This window comes from Silurus meridionalis, chromosome 16 (assembly GCF_014805685.1).
Source record: "Silurus meridionalis isolate SWU-2019-XX chromosome 16, ASM1480568v1, whole genome shotgun sequence".
NCBI classification, from domain to species: domain Eukaryota; kingdom Metazoa; phylum Chordata; class Actinopteri; order Siluriformes; family Siluridae; genus Silurus; species Silurus meridionalis.
Window position 1 is genome coordinate 3,986,632 of NC_060899.1, and position 24,617 is coordinate 4,011,248.

Genomic DNA, 24,617 nt, shown 5'->3' on the forward strand with positions numbered 1-24,617 from the left:
TACTAAAATAATCGATAGCTACGGCCGTACTATCAAACGCTGAGCACTAAAGCCATTATTGCCTGTTGTTGGTGTAGAATGTTTTCAGTTTCAAGTCGGTCATTGATTTATAGCATGCGCACGTACCTCGATCACGACCGACAGTAAATCGCAATGGTGCTGTAGTATGGGTCGATCATGTCATTTATTTAAAAAAAAAAAACAATTTGTCTAGCACACGGGTCACAACGCATGCACGGTCCAATACTTGCGAGGGACTGCAAAACTCCAGCGGGCTTAGTGACTCCATTTATTTATGTGAGTCAGCCTCTTTCAGTTTCGGTGCACGTGTACCGAATGCAATCCTTGAATTACGCGTGGAACGCAAGTTTTTTTTAGTGTCCGTCTCGCACTTTCAATTGAAAACATACACAACAATGGCAATTTATATATATATTAAAACTAGAGTTGTTATGCGCACGCCACTTCCTGCCATCGCTAAGCTAGCGCTATGGATTCTTTAGCGTTTTATGTCAAGCTTCAACAATTTTTCTTAAACGAAGAAAATCCGGACAATTCCACATTTTAAATGATTGAAAAATAAAAGGAATGAAGACATTTGTTAAAATATGCTGAAATAAGTAGAACAGTTTAGTAGATCATATCTTTAGAAGATTTAATTTTAAATGGGGGGAAAAATAAATAAAAAATAACGTATATACACATCTGTATTACCCAACACTAACAATTTGATTATTTAATAAAGTTTATTTTAATAAAGTTAATTCCGTAAACGATTAAAATTTTTGTACAACGTATCAAAATACAGAAATACAGTAAATTTATAAACAAACAGAAGAATTCATGTAGACCTCGACGGATTGAAACATAACTAATAAAACAGGCAATTTTTTGTTTAAATTATTGCTATTGCTGATACAATATACTTTGTTGTACATTTCTCCTTTATACACTACTACAAAGCAGAATTAAGGTAATGGAGAACTGAACAGAGAATAAAGTTTTGAAATTGGGGCCTTGTAGAGGGGTTGGGGGGGATGGGGGGGTTGGGGGTGTCAAAACACCACCACCATCAACACATAACACATCTTCGACTGATCAAATTTGTGCTCGATTTAACGCAGAACACACAGTGGATTCAAAAGTACAAAATGAAGGATTACAGTATTTCTATGGACATTTGACCACACCCACAGTGAACCAAAAAACCCATCCCCTACAAAATCAACCTTTATCTTCCAAACACACACACACAAAACACCTGACTCTGCCGGCACAGCCGCAAGGCCAGGAAGTGGTGAAGGGGGTAGAGATAATTCCTTCACCTGTGTGCACACACATACACACACACATACACACACCAACAGAATGTCTATCCCTCAGACACACAATAATGTTTTTTTTTTTTACACCTAAAACAACAAAATGTTGCGCCCTACAAAAACCTTAGTTGATCTAATTGTCGACTTTCTAACTAACGCAGCTAGCGGTCCAGTTTACTCTTATCTTCCTAATTCATAAGGAATTTGTTTAACACCAAGAGATTAGGAGGCTTTTCATGTACCGAAAAATAGTCCCGTTTAAAAAATATATATATGGTCATGTAGTGATTCAATACACTACATGAACAAAAGTATTGGGACACCTGACTTCTCCAGTCGCGTGTGCGTCTTCCCGAAACTCGTTACCACACAGACGAAGGCACACGCTTGTATACGAGTCTTTGAAAGTGGTAAAATCTTCAGTTTTACCTTCACTTGAACTAGCAGCTTCAAACCTGCTCCAGCATGATGATGCCCCTGCGTACAAAGCCAGCTCCATTAAGATCTGCTTTCCATAAGTTGGAGTGGAAGATCTCCTGCTATAGAGCTCTAAACATTACTGAACACCTTTGGGATGAAAGTGAATGTGGACTGCACCCTTCAGGCCTCCTCACCTCACCTCACTTCACCTACATCTGTACCTTGTTTACTAACATGCTTTTGGGTGGAATCTTTTCAGAAGAGTGGAGGTTGTCATGTTTGGAAAGTCGGGCGTCCCAAAACTTTTGACAAACACAGAAAATATGCTTTACATGGTCAGATGATCCAGAGAGACTTACAACTGAGCAGTTGAGGGTTAAGTGGACTTGCTCAAGGATCCAGCAGTGGCTGCTTGGTGGTGCTGGGATTTGAACTTGTGGCATTTCTGATCCAGAAAATAATGGAGGGAAAAAAAAACTGATCGATTCCGAACACATTTGACTCAGAGTGGGACTTTTCTGTATTGTAAACCCCCCCCGCCCAAATCCAACCCCAGGGCTGTTTCCATGTCACCCCTTTCTACATGATCATTTTCATAAGAATAGCCCGAAGCTTCTAGTGACAGATCGGCTCCCTCCTGAGGACGCGTATACACACACACACCTGTGGCCACGCCCACCAGGATATGTAAATGCTCTGTTCCAAGGAAAACGGATCTGAGTGTGAACACCAAACACCAGCAAAGGCTCCAACCAGCCTATTTCTTCATCACTTTATCCACACGGTGCTTTCACCTGTCTGAGGAGGAACTAGAGTGAAGGTGGAGGAGGGACTGATGGAAAGCTCGTAATGCTGTAAACAAACGGGAAATGTAATAAAGCGTGTACATTTTTTTTTTTTTTTTTACAAACGTCTTCTTGGTAAATGTTTAACAGTCGTTTGTAAAAATAATAAATAAAAAAATTAAATAAATAAAAATTACATTTAATTATTATAAAAAAAGAACATTTTACTGCTACGTGAATATGACGTATCGCAATACTACGGAGACCGAGTCCTGAAAGTGGCATAGAATACAGATTAACATGGCAGAGGTAGAGCTGTAACTTCCTGGAGACATAACAGGAAAAAAACTGTTTTATTTTCGCTTTTTTTCTTCTCTTTTTTTTTTTTTTTTTTTTTGTCGTCACAACCGCAATTCTTTTTGGATTTTCTGCATCTCGTATCTATGAAAGCGAGCGGATTGGGACTTCATTATTATTTCGTATTGTTAATGCACATAGTGTCAAATATAATCTAAAAAAATCTTTCTATTAATTCAGTGTGATATGTGATAGGTGTCAGCTATGGATTTTTTTATCTAACCAATCAGAACTGATCATTCGACAAAACACGTATACATGAGCAAAAGTATTCGGACACCTGCCGTTTCCACCCGTATGTGGTTCTTGGTTAAACTCTTTTGAAAACACGATTACGTCAGATATCTTTGAACTAGAAGATCCCAACCTGTTCTAGCAAGACAGTGCGCCCCAGCACCATGAAGATCTGCTTTATATGGGATGGACCGGAAGATCTACTGCTAAAGAGCTCCAACCCTTTGGGATGAATGTGAACAGCACCTCTGGCTTCTTCACCTCCCCTAACGCGCTTGTGGCTAAAAGAATGAGTGGAAAAAATCTCCACAAAATCTACTGGAACATCTTCCCAGAAGAGTGAAGGTATTATAACAGGATTGGATGTTCAAAAAGCAGGTGCATTTAAGGTATTTGGCAGACGCCCTTGTCTACAGCAACTTACAACCAAACAGTTAAAGGGGTTAAGGGCCTTTGCCTAAGGGGCCAAGCAGTGGCAGCTTGGTGGTGCTGGAATATAAACTTCCAGTCCAGAGTCCAAAACCTTAACCACTGAGTTTCCACGTCTCCAAAAAATAAAAAAGACCCACATGGTCAGATATACAATATACACGGTCCTCAGTATAGCGTTTTAAGCTCCATTTTTTTACCAGATCAAAAAGATCTTTTTGAGATCTCTCGTTACTCTGACATTCCACAACATTCCTGTTGGAATGGGCACGCGCACGCACACACACACACACACACACACACACACACACACACACACACACACACACACTCCAGCTAACTCTCAGGAACTCTGGAATCCAGCTGGGGGAGCTGTTGCAACACAGGACATTACAGCAAAAGTAAAAATAAAAAAATAAAAAAATTTAAAAAGGGGGAAATACTCTTCTTTTAAACAAAAACAACATGCATCTGCCACAAGTTGGTGTTTTGTATGTGTGAGTGTACAGTCGCTTCGGGATCACAGGAGGGGAATCCCCACTCACTATTCACATCTCTCTCATACACTCATCAACTCCACCATTCAGGTTGTGGTACACTGAAACAGCACTTAATTAGAGGTTTAATCTCACTCACACACACACACACACACACACACGACCAACCTTTCACCTTTGCTTGGTTTTATTACTCACTACACGGTATGTATGTGTGTGTATGTATGTGTGTGTAGACCAGGCAGGGATGTACCCAGAAACCACCAACATACAAATGACTAACCAGAAAAAAAAAAAAAACACACAAGAGCGAGTGCGCTGTGGTATGATGAACATTCGTGGTTTGAACAACGGGTCAATTCTCTCCATCTCTTTCTCTCTGTGTGTTTTTTCTGGGTCTTTCTCTCACTATGACCAATTTAGAGAAACTTTGCACTGTTTCAAAGCATGACATATCTGCATTTCAGCAGAACCCACAAAGTGCAAAAAACCGAGGGAAATGCAACAGCCGAGGGCCAGCTGTCACAGTCACTTTTTCCTGTGTAGGTGGCAAAAATAAGAAAGTACGAAGAAAAGAAAAAAAAAAAAGAGAGCGTAAGAAAAAGAGGAATGGAAGAGAAGCCAAAGGTGGTCAGATGGCATCAAGATAGCGATGGGAGGGGTGAGAAGTGTTGGAGAAGAGAGACACAAGCAAAGAGCAAAAAAAAAAAAAAGAGAGAGATTGACCAAGAAAGATAAGGGAGGAACAGAAGAGGATGCAGAGGAAGAGAGAAAGAGAGAGAAATATGCAGAGACCAACAGACAGAGGGTGGGGGGCAAGGAGGAAGAGAGAGAGAGAGACAGACAGACAGATGTTGATTGAAAAAAGATGATAAATAGATAGATAGATAGATAGATAGATAGATAGATAGATAGATAGATAGATAGATAGATAGATAGATAGATAGATAGATAGATAGATAGATAGATAGATCAATCTAGTGAGAGAGTGAGACAGACAGACAAAAGAGATAAACAAAGACAGACAGATGCAAAAAAACAGGAGATAAACAGGAATATAGACAGACAGACTGAGACACTGAGCGAGTGAGTGAGAGACTTGGAGAGATAAATGAAGACAGACAAAATAGAGAAATAAAGACAGAAAAGACAGACAACGATGAGCTTGAGACTCACAGACAGATAAAGTGAGAGAGTGTGTGAGTGTGTGAGTGAAAAAGTCTTAGAGTAAAAGCGAGATATGCAGATAGAGAGAGAAAACAAAAAGAAGTAGAGACAGCAAGAGAGAAAATGAGAGACTTACAGGAAAAAAAAATAGAGAGAGAGAGAAAGAGAGAGACTTATAGAGAGACATACAATGTGAGAAAGGATAATGCTAAGCCAGAGAGTGTGAAAAAAAAGAGACAGCCGCTACAGAGTGATATAGAAGTGTTTGTGTGTCTGTGTGTGTGTGTGTGTGTGTGTTTTCTGTCTAACTTGCTTATATTTACTTTCACTATATGTTTAAGAGATATGATGTACAAGTCATGCCTATAAAGCACGGATGAACTGAACCGAGAGAGCGAGCGAGCGAGCGAGCGAGAGAGAGAGAGAGAGCGAGAGAGGGAGAGAGAGTAAGAGAAAGAGAGAGCAGGGGAGAGAGAGAGAGAGAGAGAGTAAGAGAGTAAGAGAGAGAGAGATCGATGCCATCTCTGTGCTCAAATGCAGTCTTTCCTGTTTTTACCCACGTCTCACTCAGTACACAGTGTTTAAAAAAAAAAAAATTAGTCTGCCTCAGATCTCACATCCTGGCATTAATAATTCAGCAGAAGGCGTCGAATTTCACGGTTTCCAACACGGACTTTCGGTCTGCACGGATCCGAGCATGGGGATGAAAAGAAAAAAAAACTAACGTGCTCGTTCTGACGTGAAAAGAAAGGGTGAACAGACTTTCAGCTGACTTTCAGACACGTATACTGTACATGCAAATGAAGGAAAGATAAATAAATAAATAAATAAATAAATAAATAAAATGCCTCGGTGTATCGAATTCTGGCTCTGAAGAGAAAAGCCCTGAGGAACCCCAAGTGTAATCTCAAGTATTGTTAAACGAGAGAGAGCGAGAAAACGAGAGAGCGAGAGAGAGAGAGAGAGAGAGAGAGAGAGAAGAAACACAACCTTCAGGGTATGAGCTCTACACATCAAACACCAAAATTTACACCTTATCTATATTCATATCTCTATATAGGAAGGAACGTTGAGAGGAACTGGACTCAAAACCGTCATGAGAAATGATTCCCTTCTCCCTTCTTAACATTCTGTGTGTTTGTTGACTGGTCACTAATTACAGACCTGGTCCCAGCGTTGTAGCGGAACATAATAGATACTACAGCGAAGCGAAAAGGTTGTGATAATTGCACAAGTCTCCGCCCACCCCGTGGTCATACTGGGAGTCCGACTCAATTCTGTAAACGTCTGATAACCTTCACGGTATAAAGGTCTCGCACAGATTAAAAAAGCGAAAGTATCGGGACGCGCGACTTTCCCAGTCGTATGCGGTTCCTTTTAAAACCGCATGAAGTTTTTTTCCTTCACTTGAACTAGGAGACTCAAACCGAAGGAATCTCCTACTGGGAAAGTGAACGTGGAACGTGATCCCAGGTCTCCTCGCTTCGCCTACCTGAACGCGTGTCCACGAACACACATTCTAAAATCTAGCAAAACATCTTCCCGGAAGAGTGGAGGAAGCCATGAGAGAAAAGTGGGACTCAATGTGGGGAATGCGATGCTCAAAAAGAACATATTTTCAGGTATCTGCAATATAGTCAGATTTTTTATTTTAGCCAGAACTATTATAGAAAATTAATCAAATTCGATAGGGTGGAAATCTTTCGGAAGGAGTCTCCAGTTTCAGTCCTGTCTCACAGGCAGTACATTTTCCACTGTGGGACTTTCCATTTCCCTGTTTCTCACCAACAATTGTTTCATGTTTTGTTTTTTTATTGTGACAAGAAATAACCTGATGTAAACTGTGTTCTAGAGCTTCCACATGCACCCAAACAAACAAAAAATTCCAATGTGTTCTTTTTTCTGTTTTTTGACAATTTCAGGACATGCTGTTATTATTCAGAGTGGAAAGTGGAATTGTTTGGTTGGAATTTATTGTTCATTTTTGATTATTTCTCCAAAACTGAGATCCCTGTGTTGAACTACTTACTAAAGATACTGTGAAACCTGGTTTAGGTCTTAGTTTCTCTAGAAACACTGGTAGAATGAGAGGTTCATGATTGGTTTTGTTTAGAACTGGGTCTAAAGCAAGCTTAAAAAGAACAAAAACACTACAGCAAATAGGTTTTTGGTAGGAGGGGCGTAGCGGTACACAAAATTCACGCTTCGGTGAAGCGTCTGCTTCTCGTTGTATTTTTTATTAAATTAAAGTCGTTTATTAACGTTCATAAGTAAAATGGCGACTTGGTATAACCAATTTTTTTTATATTTATTTAAAAATTAAATATATAAAAATAAAAAGGAAGCGCGAAACAAAATTGCTTGTCGTTTTTAAATTTGTAAATACATTTTAAAAAACAATTTTAACTAAAAAAGCCGACTTGGTAAAAAAAAAAAAAAAAAAAGTAATAATTAAAAAAATAATAAATAATTTATGATTTCTCGTAAAAAATAAAATATATAAAAATAAGGACGTGCAAAACAGAATTGTTCGACGTTTTATTATTATTATTATAATTATTATTATTATTATTAAACTCATTTATTAACATTTGTAAATAACTAACTTTTTTTACAATTTTAAATAAAATGGCAGCTTGGTAAAAAAAAAATTTTAATGATTTAAAATAAAACATTTAATAAATAAAAATAAAATCCAAGTTAAATCAATGCAATACACCTTTTTATTATATTGATTAAACTGTGTAATCGATTAAATTGCCACAAATTAAATCAAATAAATAAAATTTAATAAATTAAAAAACTTGAAAATATATTGTTTACATTTGTTAGACCCCATTTGGGTTATACAGATGCGCATGTTCGTGTTTTACATTGATAAATTAATTTTCTAAAGATAAGATTAATTCACTTATGCGATATTGTCTGAATCGTCAGGATTTTTTTTCCTTTTAAGAGAACATTTTTGAACACTAATGAGGTCCGAATCACGAGACTGGCAGTAACTCTAGTTTCTTATTTATGCCACATGCATTTCGGTGCAAATACGTGCACCGTTACACCACTTCATTCAAGCCTTAGCTAGATAAAGGAAATAAAACCTGACACTAATTATAGGCTATAATACATGGACAAAAGTTTGTGAACACTTGATATGTGCTTTTTCAACATCCCGTTCCATATTTAGTCTCCGCTTTGCTGGTGTAATAATCTTCACTCTTCCGGGAGGAGAGATTTTAGTGTGCGCTTGTGGAGAATCGTGTGAAATTCGGCTGTTACTGATGGAGGTGATGTGAGAAGGTCTGGGGTGCAGATCGTTCCAGTTCACGCCAAAGTGGTTCAATAAGGTTTAGAGCTCTATAGCAGAAGATCTTAAAAGTCGCACAGGTTTCGTTCGTATAACCCTTAAACTCATACGTCACACATTTTGAAACACCTTTATATATACTGTATATATATTATATATATAGAAAAACGTGTCATTGTTACACAAGAGGGCCATTAGCACTTGAAATAGTTCAGCCTAGTTCAAACTGAACGCCTCGTGAACATCTCAGCTTGTGGTTGGTCATGTACACCGCAGCAAAAACCTGAGCTGAGGTTTTTCAGAATGCTCTTGGGTGTGTTTACACCTCAGTGTGGCCTGCCAGAACGCACGGTGTTGCATACACACAAACACGCATGGTCATGAATATGTGATAAACAACATTACACACCCATTAACACGCTTTGGGTTACTACAACCACACACGCACACGCACACGCACACACACACACACACACACACACACACACACACACACACACACCAGCACCCACATCGACCCAACCCATGCAATCACACATACGAATCTCAGAATATGAAATCTTTATTTCGGTATATACACAAAACCTCAGGCCTACGCCCACATCAATCAAAACCAATCTCAACTGCACATCGGTGCGTAAAAGGAAAAAACATTTTTTCTTTTAAATGAACAGGCTTCAATAGCATGGATTTATAATCAGAATAAAGGTTAAATTTCCTTTTGTTTAAAAAAAAAAAATCATATAAATGGATATAAACTGAATTTCAGGTGTCTCCCAACCCCTAAAAAAAAAGCTGCTCTCTTAAGTTGTTTTTTTTTTTTTTAGGTTCTGTGGTGAACCTGAAACGTCCCTGACATCGAAATATAGGCGGCAGCTGCACGTACGATTTGTTTCTTATTGTTTTTGTTTTCCCGTTTGTCTCCTGCGATTGTTGATAGCGTTATTAAAATACCAGAAAAATATTCTGTCTATAAAAAAACAGTAACAAAGATCAAATCCAAAAAAACATCAAAAATCAGTTTAAAAACCTGCATCAATAGAACATTAAAAAGATTAGGAGGTTTTTTTTTCAAGGTTACAGATATTCGATTAAGAATATTGAAAATATGAAGAGAGATTTTTTTTTTATTCTAAGTTTAAAAGTTTATAAGGTCTCAGTCTCGACACTCTAGTCTCTGGTGAACGCTTTCTTCTGGTTGGCTCTGACGACGTCGTCGGGAGACGGCGTGTCGAAGGAGAACGGGGTGATGTGATACAGGGGTGGACCCTGAGCCCGTTCTTTCGATCTTGCCGTGCAGTACTGGGAAACCCGATGCCCCGCTCTGCCACACTGGCTCTGCCTTTTCCTCATCTGCACGCACATGGTGAGCGCGAATACGGACGGCTCTGCGAAAACGCTTAGAGGGGCCGAGCATGGCGATTTGCCGGCGGACTGGGGAGGAGTTGAAGGCTCGGGCGACGTCTGTGACATCAGGACGCTCAAATCGGCATGTTGGGGTTGAAGGGATTGTTTAGCCTGGACTGATTTCCATTCTCGAGTTTTGGGAGGCGTTTGGCAGAGCGTTTGGTTTTGAAGCTTAGCATTGAGAAGGTCTGACAAAGACGGCATTGCGGAAAATCCGGGAGGAGGAGCTTTAGAAGAAGGTTTGGGAAGGGGGAGTGGATTTGGAGGCAAATTGTTGAGACTGAGTGGATTCGGTGGATTAGCTGCGAGCTGCAGGCTTGGCAAGGAGCTGAAAAGTTCAGGACTGTTACTCTGATGCTCCCGAATCAGCTCAGCCAACGAGGGGCTCCCACCTTCAGCACTGACCCCAAAACCTGGTGCCACACCCACGTCCACTGGCTTACTAGGCTGCCAGGAGGTACTTAGACTCCCTAGTGAGACAGGCAATGCTGCAGCCACCTTAGAGTCTTGCAGGGACAAACTACCCAAGTGCAGGAGGCTGGGGGCGGGGCTTACAGAGCTGAGACTGCTCAGGCTGGGGGTGGGCCTTACAGAGCTGAGACTGCTCAGGCTGGGGGTGGGCCTTACAGAGCTGAGACTGCTCAGGCTGGGAGGAACTCCAAGCCCACCAGAGAATGAAATACCAGTTCCTAGGTGAAGACTGGAGGAACCTAAGATATTTGGACTTTCACGTTTACACTCATGCTCAGCTATTAACTGAGCCAGACATGAGCTCGATCCTGACATGGCAGCAGAAACCCGACCGCGGTCCTTCGGCTCATTCTGCGCTAAAAGATCGCCGAGGCTGTACGGAAGCCCCGAATGTGTCGAGTTTACGTGTGTGACCCTATCAATGTTATGTGGTGTGGAAAGAGATAAGGCTCCTTACCTTACAAGGGCCAATTGTATGCAGAGAGAATCGGCGCGACGAGGAGGTGGAGGACGAGGAAGACCGCAGGCAGCCGTACAACGGTTGAGATCGGACGGAGAGACAAAACAAAAAGGCAATACGTTACTCGGGTCAATATTAAATAAGTTATAGGATATCGATTATTGAATATCAATATTAAATATTTATAAAAATTTATTTCTTTTTAGGTGACTTGCTGAACTTGGAGCTCAGGAGATCGCCCCGAGTTCCAGAGTAGGAACTGAATGAAAGCTTGGAAGGAAGCGTCAAAAGGTGTCCCTGAAAGGCTTTTCTAACTGACCGGCTAATAGCTAATATAGAGCCAAGCAGAAAATCTCTCAAAACACTATGTTTACATTAAACAAACAAATGTACTGGGAAACCTTCCTTTCCAGCTGTATGTGGTTCTTCCCCCAAAATCTGCTTTACATTTGTTGGAGTGGAAGATCTCCTGCTATAGAGCTCTAAACCCTACTGAACACCATTGAGATGAATGTGAACGCTGACCGCACCTCAGGCCTCCTCACATCACCTACATTCACTACCTGACTTTACTAATAGCTGAATGAATCTCATACTTATCTCTACAAGAACACTCCAAAATCTAGTGGAACATCTTCCCAGAAGAGAGCAGATTATTATAAGAAAAAGTACTGAAGTACTGAATTGGAAATCGTGTTTAGACCGGTACTTTTTAGTGTCTTTTTCTAATAGATTTAATAAAAATAAAAAATGTAAACATTGTTTTGATTGTCAGCTGTGTTGTATATTTTGGTGCTGATTTGAGATTTGGCGCGTCGGTAAAACAAGAGTTTAGCGATTGAAAACTTTTTCGGTGTGGTTTAAAATTTTTTTTATATCTGAGTAAAGAAAGGACGTCATGAATAAATGTGTGTTGAAGGTTTTGATTTCGCCTCGTATTTATTTATAAACATTTATAAAAATGGTCAAACTGAAATGCGCGCTGCATCAATCACACGTTATGAAAATCAGCGCCGATAAAAACTAATTTGCGTTAACGCAATTTTATGGCGGTAATTTTACACACACAAGATATATATTTATTTTACATGTAGGGAAGCAGTAGCTTAGTAGTTAAGACATTGGATGTCTGATCTGAAGGTCATGAGCTCAAATCCCAGCACCACCAAGCTACTAAAAATGGGCCCTTGAGCAGGGCCCTTAACCCTTAAACCCACAGCTCAGTTGTGTCGATGAGATAAGTGAAACTCGCTCTGGATAAAATTGTACATTTAATGAAACATTGCAAACTATTGAAGCATGTCAAAAGTCACAGGAGTCATTAATACTGCTGAGACACGACACAAAAATCTGAGAGCCTAAAAGTTTGTCCTCTTTTGGAAAGCCCCTGAAGTTCGGACAAGGTCCGCTGAGACGTACCCCAGACTGGGGGCATGTACCTTTCTGTGGTGGAGGAAGGGTTTTGGGCGGGGCCGCCTGCTCGCTGTTGCTTCCTGCGGACAGAATGGAGTCGAGAGCTCGGTGAGGATCGCAGTCGAACTTCAGAGCCGCCTCGTTTAGAGTGGAGTCAGGCACCGAGTCTCCCAGCACTGTCCTCATCTGGTCCAAACAGGAGTACAGACGACCTACACACACACACACACACACACACACACACACACACACACACACACACACACACACACACACACACACGTCATCTTGAATAAAAACATGTCGACAAAACCATAAGCCCTCATTCTGTGTATCTTGGCCATATTTTGGCTGAAATACAAGGACACGTTTACACACACACACACACACACACATACACAGCCATCATTATGACACTTTCATCAGCTCCACAGGAACATCTGCAACATTTCCCTTACAGGAGCCTCGCGCTTATGTCGAACTATTACAACATCCTTCGCTGCAACTAAACTTCCCGTGAAACAGGAGAGTTTCTCGAACCGTGCCAGAACCGTCACGAGACGATTTCACATCACACACAGATCAGTGAAAATATTTACAACACCAGAAAACTTCAGCCATTGATTTCCACAAAAACATCAATAAATACTAAATGAAAAAATTGAAAAAAAAATCTTAAGGGGTCAAAAAAATCCAGTCTTTTGTCTTCTTGAAACCAACACCATCAGTTAGAATTAGTGATAGCTGGAACAAAGAATTTATATTAATTTTACTTTATAACTGAATACAAATAATTATAAGTAATTTACTGACTACGAAGTTACTTTTCACTCTACTACACTTCGGAAAAATGGGTCATTTGCACTGAGCTAATTACTGCTAAATAACTGCACTTCCTATACAACAATAATATAATATCCATAAATGTGCATGTTTATCTGTAGGCATATATCGGAATGCACAAGCCCAACTACAAAAAAAAAAACAATGGGACGCTGATGTAAAAAACTTTCCTTTGGCAAATTTCAGAAACCCATATTTTATTCACAATAAACCATACAAAACATATCAAATGTTTAAACTGAACAAAAATTACCATATTAAGGAAAAAAAAAGTGAAAAAAGTAAGTGTTATTAAAATTGAACATTTTGCAACCAATTAGGTTAACAACAGGACTAAAGAGGATAGGGACCACCCGGCTGGTTATTAGCGTTCAGTTAAAAATCTGTATCTGTGATGATCTGATGATATGCAAGAGTTGAATTGCACTTTGCGCAATTCTTACTTTAAACTGCATCTAATACAATAGCATGACTTTGTAGTATCTAGACGAGGGATCACCAACCTTTTTGAAACTGAGAGTTACTTCTTGGGTACCGATTAATGTGAAGGGCTACCAGTTTAAAACACACTTCTAAAATAACAAATTTGCTCCATTTACCTTTAATTATATGTCATTATTAATAATCAATGATATTCATCTATGTGAAGACGCTGATCATGTTAATGATTTCTCACAATAATCATCAACAATGATTGAACAAGGTAGGAAACTGATAAATATCAATATGCAAAACTTTATTTCTATGAATCTCTGCAAGTATTTACATTTCCAAATGATCACTTCTACAACATTTTCACGAGCCACTAACAATTTTGAACAAATCATGCACTACGCTGCATCATGTTTGTACAGCTTATCAATTACGTAACATGCAAAAAAGTGTTTTTTTATATCGTCATTTTCAAATTCACACCAATGCAAGTGTGATTTAAAAAATAAAAGCAATAAAAAAATTTTAATGGTAAGTGCCGCTATGGTGAGCTATTTTTAGAAAAGGCCTGCAGGCGACTCATGTGGTCCTTGCGGGCGACCTGCCCGCGGACACCGTGTTGGTGACCCCTGATCTAGACCGTTTAACATTTGGTGAATCATGTAACGAAAAACGCAACAAAGGAAACCCATAACTGTTGAGTAGCCAGAATCCTGTATCAGACACATATGGCAACTGGTCTCCTCATTTTCCAGATGTATACGGACAGAAGATGTGATGCTACACATTGATAAACTTTTTTGAGACGTGTTGCAGTCATCAAATTCAAAAATAATTTTTTCCTGTAAAAATGGTGGATATGATAATTTCTTCAGCTTTATTGTGAAAAGAACATGGAGTTATGAGATTTGGCGAATCGTTTGGCACATTGTTCCTAAATAATTTTTTGGCAATGGGTATATAAATGTATATATCAAAATTGTGTGTTTATAAATAAATAATTACTGCTATTTCCCTGCTGAAACACAGACATCTCCTACTTTTGATGAACTTGTGTTAACACGTTTTATGTATCCTGTACGGGCAAAAGTATTGGGACACCCGCCGTTTCCAACCATATGCGGTTCTTCCTCAAGCTGTTACCATGAGGTTAGAGGCACACAGTTGTAGAAGACGTCTTCAGATGTGGTAGCATTCAGTTTACCTAATATAGAGTGCTAAGCCAATTAAAAAACTTTGGAACACCTCCTCACCTCACCTACATCAGTACCTCACCTTAACACCCTTGTGGCTGAAATCTAATCAAACATCTACCCAGAAAAATGGAGGTTAATATAACAGCAAAAGAGGACTAAAGGTGGAATGAGACATTTAAAAAGCACACCAATCATATGCTCAGGTGTCCAAACTTTTGCGCATAAAGAGTATGCCATTAGATGTGTAATTATAATATAACTGATCATGATGCTGTATTTTCTTGCTGGTAGACCGTGGCCCTCTTTTGTCAGAGGAATTCTCTATACTGCACGCCCTGTATTTTTTTTTGTAAGTTAATTGCACCTTGCATCAGCGAGTCGAGGGTCTGCGTGACGGCGGGCGAGGTCGGCATCTCCTCGTCATCCTCGTGCTCTTCCTCCTCCTCCAGGGGCTCTACCTGCCGCGTCTGCCTCGAGTCCCGGCACGAATAAATAAACTCAGCCGCTGTAGAAATCGAGCACAAACACCAGGAAACATCACCTGTTAGAACTTCAAATTCATTCGGATAAAAGAACAGAATGCACTCGGTTTGTAATTACAGTTTCGCTGCACAAGGAGCGGAACGCTGACACTGAAATGACTCACAGATGTGGTTTACACAACACAGGTTCCTCTCCTGGAGATCCACTTACGCTGCACCTTTTCATTTCTAAATCAGGGTGTTTGTTTTTCATTAAAATCATGTAAAAAACAAACAAACAAACCCAGATGCACAATATCGATCTTTATAATGAGGGTCATGATGGTATAATTATTTCAATGACACTTTCATAACAGTGACATTGTATTTTCTCAGACATTCTTTCTTTGTGTCTCCCTGTACACCCAATTTTGACACCAACCAAGTCACCAACAGTGTTGCAAGCAAAGCACCTCCACACCATCACACCTCCTCCTCCATTCTTTATCGTGGGAACCACACAATCAGGAACCGTCTGTTCACCCTCTGTCCTCAGTTTGCCACTGATCCATTCCATGTGTTTTTTGGCCCAAACAAATCTTCTGCTTGTTGTTCTTTCAAAGAAATTGTTTCACAATCAGGTGTTAGAGCTGAAATTAAATCTCATCACTACTATCTTTTTTTTCCACCTTTTAATTCTCAAACACACCTGATTCGCACTACTTACGTACGCGAAAAGCCAGGGGGATTCCGAAGACAATAATTTGTGAACCTGTGCTTTAAAAAGGGATGAAACTTGGGATCGATCTGTTTAATCCGTCTATTAGGGATGAGCGTGATTCAGGATCAGGGTTTGGTTTTTATATGTATGTATATATATTCAATATCACCACGGTATCATACCTGTCGCGGGCGAGATGCAGTAGTCATCGTCTACAGAGTGTCCGTAAATGTCGTCGTCCTCAAAATCTGTTGGTTGAAACAGATAAGGGGGAAGACAAGAGGGTAAAGAAGAGAAGATCAGCACTTCAATAGAGATGTACTTTAAAAAAAAATTCTAATAATAATATAGAATTTAAACTGATTCACAAAAAGAATAAATATACATTAAAATATATATGTATTTATATGTAATATTTGTGACAGTTTAAAAAGGTCAGAGAGATTTTATAAATGTCTAATTAAAGCTTTCATTAAGTGTCCCATACTGTAGCTCTTTACTTAGCTAGTTAACGTGATGCTAAACTAGCAGTCCAGACCTTCAGGAAGCAAAGAACTTCATTCAATTTCATTCCTCAAACAACTAAAAATATCAATGCTGCTTCTGAGAGACTCCTCAAATGCAGGTATCTATAATAAACCCAGCCACCTGCTGCTTAGCCGCTTAGCCACTTAGCCAAGTTAGCAAAAAAGCTAGTTAGCCTCCTTACTAGCTAGTTAACAAGTCCAACTCAAACCAAAAAAACAGACTGACAGTAATCACCTTCGTCGTAATTATACCCTCGGACATTCCTGTGGCGAGACATTTTTACTACAAATTCAGTTTATTTCTCTATTTGGGTTTTTTCTCGGGCTATAAAGTTGCAGCCAAAGTGTCCATGGGCATAATATTGACGTAAGCACCTCACTGCAGCACAGCCGCCATGTTGCCTCGGAGATCTGCGCATGCGCAATGCCACCACGTGACCCTATAGGCTTTCAAATAAAAAGTCGGTTTCGAAAAAAAAAGGCTGAACACGTGACCTGGGCCACACTGTACGAGTGTTGGGAAGATTTTTATTTTTATTTTTTATTTATTTTTTTGAGTCATTTAGTTCATTTCGTTCCTCTAATCAGAAATTATATACATTTCCAATGAAATTGAAAATATGACAATGGAGCTACTGATAAACAGATCGAGTAGCTCACCTCCTCGTTCTTTAGTTAGTTATTTATTAATTTAATTCAATTATTTTTTATTTGTGTTGCGCTTTTAACAATGAACATTGTCTCAAAGCAGCTTTACACAGATAATGTAGTGATAAAGGATGAATATGTTCTTTATAAGTGTGAGTTTGTCCCTGATGAGCGACTGTGGTGAAGGAAAAACTCTCCAAAATGGCATAAGGAAGAAACCTTGGGAGGAACCAGACTCCATTTATTAATGTCCATTTATTAATGTCCATTTATTAAAGATGTTGCGTGGTACAGTGATTGTGATCAGATGCAAACTGTAGTCCTGAGTCAATGTAGCAGACTGTTGACATTAACTACAGTCCAAATCCATCCTGAAAGCTCATGTACTTTCTCCGAAATTTCACTTGACCACCCAAGGCGTTGATGAGAAACCATCCCCAGCTGCACAGAGTGGCCTCCAAACGAAGAGAACACTATCCAGAGGCAGGCCTGGACGAAGTGGGAAGATCTTTTGATCACGTGACTTCCATAACGTCAAGATTCGGACTAAAAAAAATCCTAATCGCCTATGGGAGTCATGTGTCAAAAGGACAAACGATTTGGATCGAAGGACTCATAAGATGAACTACTCAATTAAATTTCCTGTGTAATGCACTGCATAGCGCCTATGGGAGTCACGTGATTAAAAAAACGAACGATTCGGATTAGAAGGATCAAGAGATGAACCACCCAATTCTGTTTCCTGTACATAACCTAGGAAGATTTTGCGATTTTTGGCTCGAGTAATTACAATACATCCACAAAGTGTGGTAGAGTTTAGCGATATAGAACTACACAAACATACAAACTCCTTTTTTGTTGTTTCCAAACTCTGTAAAAAAAAATGGTAGTCACATTAAATATAAAAAAAAAAAACCAATCTGTTCATTTCTTGGTCGATCTTGACGTTTGTCAAAAACTTTGTCCCAACAGAAAAGTAAAGTTTCTGATTATATTCTACATTCATTCTTTCATTTGTCTGTTTGTTCGTTCAGTAAGTGAGAATCCACTGAGAGAGAGCATTGGAAACCCAACATCAGAGCTCAGGATCAATATGGAGACCCTGGTGCTGTAAAGCAACTTGTCACTGCTGTAGATTACAACATACAACTGAGCGAATATAATGTCTGAAGAATTTGTTCAAGGAATTTCTAATCGTTATCATAGACTCTGGCTACTGGTTGGAAAATGACATCACTGCTTGGGCATTAACAAAACCCGAAATCCCTAATTGCTCCATATGTGTCCTACCTCAGCTCTCATCCTGCTTCCACCCTGCTGGGAAAATTCTGTACTGTACTCATGTTCATCATGTGCAATATGGATAATCTCTAGATGCAAAAGAGTGATATCAAGGTTGAAGAAAAATTCCCCATGTAATAGTTATCTCCCAGTGTCGATTGATTGTCCCACAGCTGCTGCACTTTGCCTATTCCTGGAAACCACCTTAATCCCCCCACCTCCTCCTCCACCTCCTCCAAGGCCTCCACTTATGCGCATGTTTTCTCCACCAGAACGTTTAGCACAACTGGTTAGAAATAGAAAATCATTAGTCAGTACAGATAACAGACTCTAATGAACGTAAAAACCGGTCAAGTCAAGTCAAGCAGGCTTTATTGTCATTCCACTCATATACAATGCAGTAGACAGTGAAACGAAACAACATTTCCCACAGGACCAAGATGTTACTTCAGTCAATATAAATGAACAGAATGAACACAGAACTTTTCAGAGCGTACACTTTCCACCAACCAGCATCAAAAACACAGACTGATAAGAGTATCTTCTGAAAGAACATTCGTGCTTATTGCTCAGGAACAGTTCTAGAGACTTTTAGAATCTATGCTAAAGTGCATTAAAGCTGTTTCGGAAACTCATGGTGGTCAGATAACTTACTAAGATGATTACTAACACATTATGGATGCGCAGGCCCTGCAAAAAAAAACAGCAATACTCAAACTTTCCATTAGCTCTGGACCTTAAAATGCAACCACACTATCCAGATGAATCAGAGTGTGTGTTTGTGTGTGTGTGTGTGTGCTAGCGTGAGTGTGTGTGTGTGTGTATGTGTGTGTGCGTGATTGATCTTCCCCAGCAGTCTGCAATCTTTGCTGAAAGGTGTCATTCACATCTGCATGACATTTGACACTTGAGTGCAGGTCTAAATTTAACGTGGAACAAAAAAAAAAAAAAAAAAGAAAAATACGACACCTGCAGCACACACACTCGAGTTTGAGGTGCACTTGCCTGATGCTTTCACAAACTGACCTAAATACACTGACAGTGAAGAATGAACAAAATGAGAGTGTGAGAGAAAGAGAGAGAGAAGGAAAGACAGAAAGAGCGCGACGGAGAGAACATTTAAATCACACTGACATTTAAAGTGCTGTGAGAAAAATACTATGAATGAGAAATATTTGTAAGGGAAGAATTAATCATTTTCCGCAGCAAACATGGCCTTGAGTGGCCATGATATATATATATATATATCATCAGTGGCAGGCAGTGAGGGCCAACAAAGCTTTCTCTGCTGGCCTAAAGACTATCAGAAGCACTGTCCTACAATTACAACCTGCATTTCTATATTTGTTCCATGAAATTTTGTTAATTTATTCCCAACATTTTATTCTCTTCATTTCTCTTGGCTGCACTGCTTCCAGTACGTGTATGTGGATGTTCGATTTTTTGTCAGATCAGATTTTAACCTCTATGTGCTGCCGTGTCAATCTAATCTGCCCAGAGCCTTCAGAGTCAGTACTGCTGGCCTTTTTACCTTTGAGAATATTACCATTGGCTCTGTTTCTTTAACCAATCAGATTTCACACTCTCCTCACAGGGCGGCTCGCTGGCACAGAATAGTGTCAGCATTTTTCCATCCTCTGTTTGGTTGGTCAGAGGGAAATTGTTACAGCCAAGTTAGACTGGCAAAACACGTGTGTAGCGCTGCACACATTAATACATCTGAGTTAGACTTTTTTTGCCTAAGGAGGAAGAGAAATATATTTGGTCTCTGACATACTTAAAAATCCATTTTGAAGAAAAGCTAGACATCGTGAGGAGGTCGGCCAACTCAAATGCTAGCTCGCGTGTCTCAGCCCGGGAAAGGGTCTGTTCTCCACTTCCAGACCAGTGAATACAAGCGGGACCACTGGATTACAGCCTCTGAGGAGCGGTGCAAATTATGAGTCTGAATCTCTGGTGAGTAGGTTGTGTTTAGTTTACATTTTTAATGTTTTTGTCATGTTATTAGACAAATATTGATTCTGAACTGCTCCAGATGATGTAGGTGCACAGTTGAGGTTGTAGAGGTTGTAGTGTAGAGGTTTGAAGTCTTAACTGTGTTTTTGTATTGTATTGATGGTTTCTATGGCCCAGGTACCAAATGCATGGCCCGCCACTAAGATATATATATATATATATATATATATATATATATATATATATATATATATATATATATATATATATGAAAATTGTAGATTCACACTGAAGGCATCAAAACTATGAATTAACACATGTGGAATTATATATGGAATTATATACATAACAAAAAAGTGTGAAACAACTGAAAAATGTCATATTCTAGGTTCTTCAAAGTAGCCACCTTTTGCTTTGATTACTGCTTTGCACACTCTTGGCATTCTCTTGATGAGCTTCAAGAGGTAGTCACCTGAAATGGTCTTCCAACAGTCTTGAAGGAGTTCCCCGAGAGATGCTTGGCACTTGTTGGCCCTTTTGCCTTCACTCTGCGGTCCAGCTCACCCCTAAACCATCTCGATTGGGTTCAGGTCCGGTGACTGTGGAGGCCAGGTCATCTGGCGCAGCACCCCATCACTCTCCTTCTTGGTCAAATAGCCCTTGATGCCTTCAGTGTGACTCTACAATTTTCATAGTCATGAAAATAAAGAAAACTCTTTGAATGAGAAGGTGTGTCCAAACTTTTGGTCTGTACTGTATATATATATATATATATATATATATATATATATATATATATATATATATATATATATATATCCTAAGATATATATCCTAAGATGTTTTTCATTTATTTAATATTATATATTATTAGATATTCGCATCGGTGCAGTGGCATAAAAGTTAACGCTGCTTTATTCGTCGATTTACTTATATAATAATTATTATTAATGCTTTAAATTTTTTTAATCAAGAAAGTGACTACTATTTTATGACCAGTATTTGATATGCAGATCGATTTCTCTCAGCACCGCTGCTGCCACGTGAATATGACTTATTACAACACTACAGAGACCGAGGCGTGTCCTGAGAGTCACATAGAATACAGATTAACATGGCAGAGGCAGAGCTGGAGACAGAACAGAAGAGTGAGCACAGAGAGAGTAACCTTGAGCTTGAAAAAAGTAGATATAATACTAATGTATATTAATAGAAACGATTAAGCATGTTTGTTTTTGCATCTGTGCATGTGTGTGTGTGTGTGTGTGTGTGTGTGTGTATTGACTTCTCTAAAATCTGCTATCCACTCAGAAGTGACAATAAGCACACACTGTTAGAGCAGAGAGACAAACCGAGTTCAACTTCACGCCTCATAATGTGTATAAGTGTGTGTGTCTGTGTGTGTCTGTGTGTCTGTGCCAGTCCCCATGGCAACCCATACATGATGTTGAAGTGACAGACTTTGGTATAACGGAAACAAGTAATAGTGAAAATCCTCTATCTCACACTATCAGTCTAATCAAAATTGCCAACTCACTCACCGTTACACGCACGGATGCTGCACCTGCTCTGGATCAATATTATTATTTTTCTATCATTTAGAGCACAACAGTTATTTGTGTGCTAGAGCGCTGCACTCTTACACAATCCCCAATTTCCCAGGTAGTCCTGCTGCATTCCTGCTCTTCCTAAACGAGTCCGATCGGTTTTTAGCAGACATCCGAAATGCAACGTGTCCAAATGCGTCCATATCCATGTACGCCCCACTACGGACAAATAAATCAGCGATCGAAAATGTGAAATAAGGGATAACAGAAAGAAAAATGTATCTATGTATTACACCTTCTATTATATATATATTATATATATGTATTTATCTGTAACGTGTCCTGGACGTCTTCTTTCCAAAGCTTGTCAAGCACTTTCTTTGATTCGCACTGGATCTCCACAATGGTGTCAAGACGGCAACCTTTGAGCTGAATCTTCATCTTTGGTTAGCAACATTAGCCTCAAACCTTTTCGATAAGACCTTATAATTAAAAGCACAACTCTGTAACAGCACTCTTGGAGCACAGAAAGTCAGGGGCCTTACTAAAGGGCCCCAAGAGCAGCAGTTAGTCAATACTGAGGCTTGAACCCCAGATCTTCTGATAAGTAACCCAAAGCCTTAACCACTTTACTGAAGAATGACGCTCTTTAGGAAAAAAGGTTTCAGCTAAAAATTAACAACAAAACTTAAACTTTCTTTCGGCTTCTCCCGTTAGGGGTCGCCACAACGGACCATCCGCATGTTTGATTTGGCACGTTTTTACGCTGTTTTTTACGATGTTTCAACCCTCCCCATTTATCCGGGCTTGGGACCGGCACTAAGGCTTGTGCAACCTTAATGGCTGGGTTAACAACAAAACAAAACAATTATTCCAAAATAATGAATCCCATTAAAGATGCACATACTCTTTAAAACTTGCAAGACTTTCAGGTTTTTCCTTCCAATCGATTTCCTTTCCAGAAATCTGTAATGAGTTCTGAGTCATTCTGGACTGCAGGCTCCTCCCAGGTAATCTCCACAATCCTGTTTTGTGACTAACAAGGAATCTACCCACCGATCCGCCTCCTGAGGGTTGAGATGCATGGATGAGCACATTTAACCCCACACAGGGCCACAACAATACCCCCCGTGGTACCGCGGGGAACATCGGTGCTCTGAGACAATGGGCCAATCCAAGTGATGTGATCGGACGTGACTCGGGCATCATGATTAGTGGCAGTAATAAAAGATCAGGGAACAACAAAACACTGTTTTGGATTTTTTTTTTTTTTAATAAAGTACTTTTACTTAGCGATTGTAGATGTAGAGACATTTCTGTTCCACAGATTAGGTCTGAAATATCAACAGTTTGACAGTAATTTTCATAATGCTTTGGAAACAACACACTGTAGAAAGCGACGTGCAGTTTGATGTTTATGTAATAACAGGCTTTTGTTCAAGGACAAATGTAGATTTGATAGGATATATCATCGCTTGTCGAGTCTGACTTTATTCACTGGATTTGGTGACTTTTTTTAACAGATTTAGCCTTTGAGCCTAAAGACAAATATAGCGAATAAACTGATTCAGATTAGACTGCGTTTAATTTGGTGACTGGAAACCCACTATAGAGCTGCTGGTTATAAGAGTTTAAACAGAAGATCGGAACGACTCACCAACACCAGTGTGTAAAGCCTGAGTGAGTCATGCGTTTGTGACAACAACAATTCATCACTTATCATCATTATCCTCAATGACCAATCACTAATCACTATTATCCTCACTGAGCAATCACTGATCAATATTATCCTCACTGACCAATCACTCATCACTGTTATCCTCACTGACCAATCACTCATCACTATTATCCTCACTGACCAATCACTGACCACCATTATTCCTAATGACTAATCACTAATCACTATTATCCTCACTGACCAATCACTGATCACTATTATCCTCACTGACCAATCACTGACCACCATTATTCCTAATGACCAATCACTAATCACTATTATCCTCACTGAGCAATCACTGATCACTATTATCCTCACTGACCAATCACTGATCACTATTATCCTCAATGACCAATCACTGATCACCATTATTCCTAATGACTAATCACTGTTCACTATTATCCTCAGTGACTAATCACTGATCACCATTATTCTTAATGGCTAATCACTGATCAATATTATCCTCACTGAGCAATCACTGGTCACTATTATCCTCACTGAGCAATCACTGGTCACTATTATCCTCACTGACCAATCACTGATCACCATTATTCTTAATGACCAATCACTGATCACTATTATCCCCACTGCCCAATCACTGATCACTATTATCCTCAATGACTAATCACTGATCACTATTATCCTCACTGACCAATCACTGATCACCATTATTCTTAATGACCAATCACTGATCACTATTATCCTCACTGACCAATCACTGATCACCATTATTCTTAATGACCAATCACTGATCACTATTATCCCCACTGCCCAATCACTGATCACTATTTTCCTCAATGCCAATTAATCACATTATCATCAATTACCAATTACTGATCTTTATTTTCTGTAATGACCAATCACTGATCATGACTATCCTCGATGACCAATCAATGATGAACATTATCCTCAATGATCAATCTCTAGCGTTTCCTTATTTTTCCAATGACTAATCCCTGATCATTATTTACTCCACCGACCAATCATTGATCACCATTATCCCTGACAACCAAACACTT

General features: G+C 39.4%; 1 protein-coding gene across 2 annotated transcripts in view; it reads right to left on the reverse strand.

The window, feature by feature from the left end:
* hbs1l (HBS1-like translational GTPase) overlaps positions 1 to 16,880 on the reverse strand; it is a 43,161-nt gene extending 26,281 nt beyond the window's left edge. Inside the window, exons 1-4 of one of the 2 annotated variants that reach the window (XM_046869429.1) lie at positions 16,685 to 16,880; positions 16,105 to 16,170; positions 15,105 to 15,245; positions 12,296 to 12,481 (exon numbers count right to left, since the gene is read on the reverse strand). In XM_046869429.1, the coding sequence (XP_046725385.1) occupies positions 12,296 to 12,481; positions 15,105 to 15,245; positions 16,105 to 16,170; positions 16,685 to 16,727 (436 nt within the window). In that variant the 5' untranslated portion in view covers positions 16,728 to 16,880. Of the gene's footprint in view, positions 1 to 10,853; positions 11,295 to 12,295; positions 12,482 to 15,104; positions 15,246 to 16,104; positions 16,171 to 16,684 lie in introns of those variants that run through there. The other variant, XM_046869430.1, reaches the window with a different exon arrangement.
* Between the last annotated feature and the right edge of the window lie 7,737 nt (positions 16,881 to 24,617).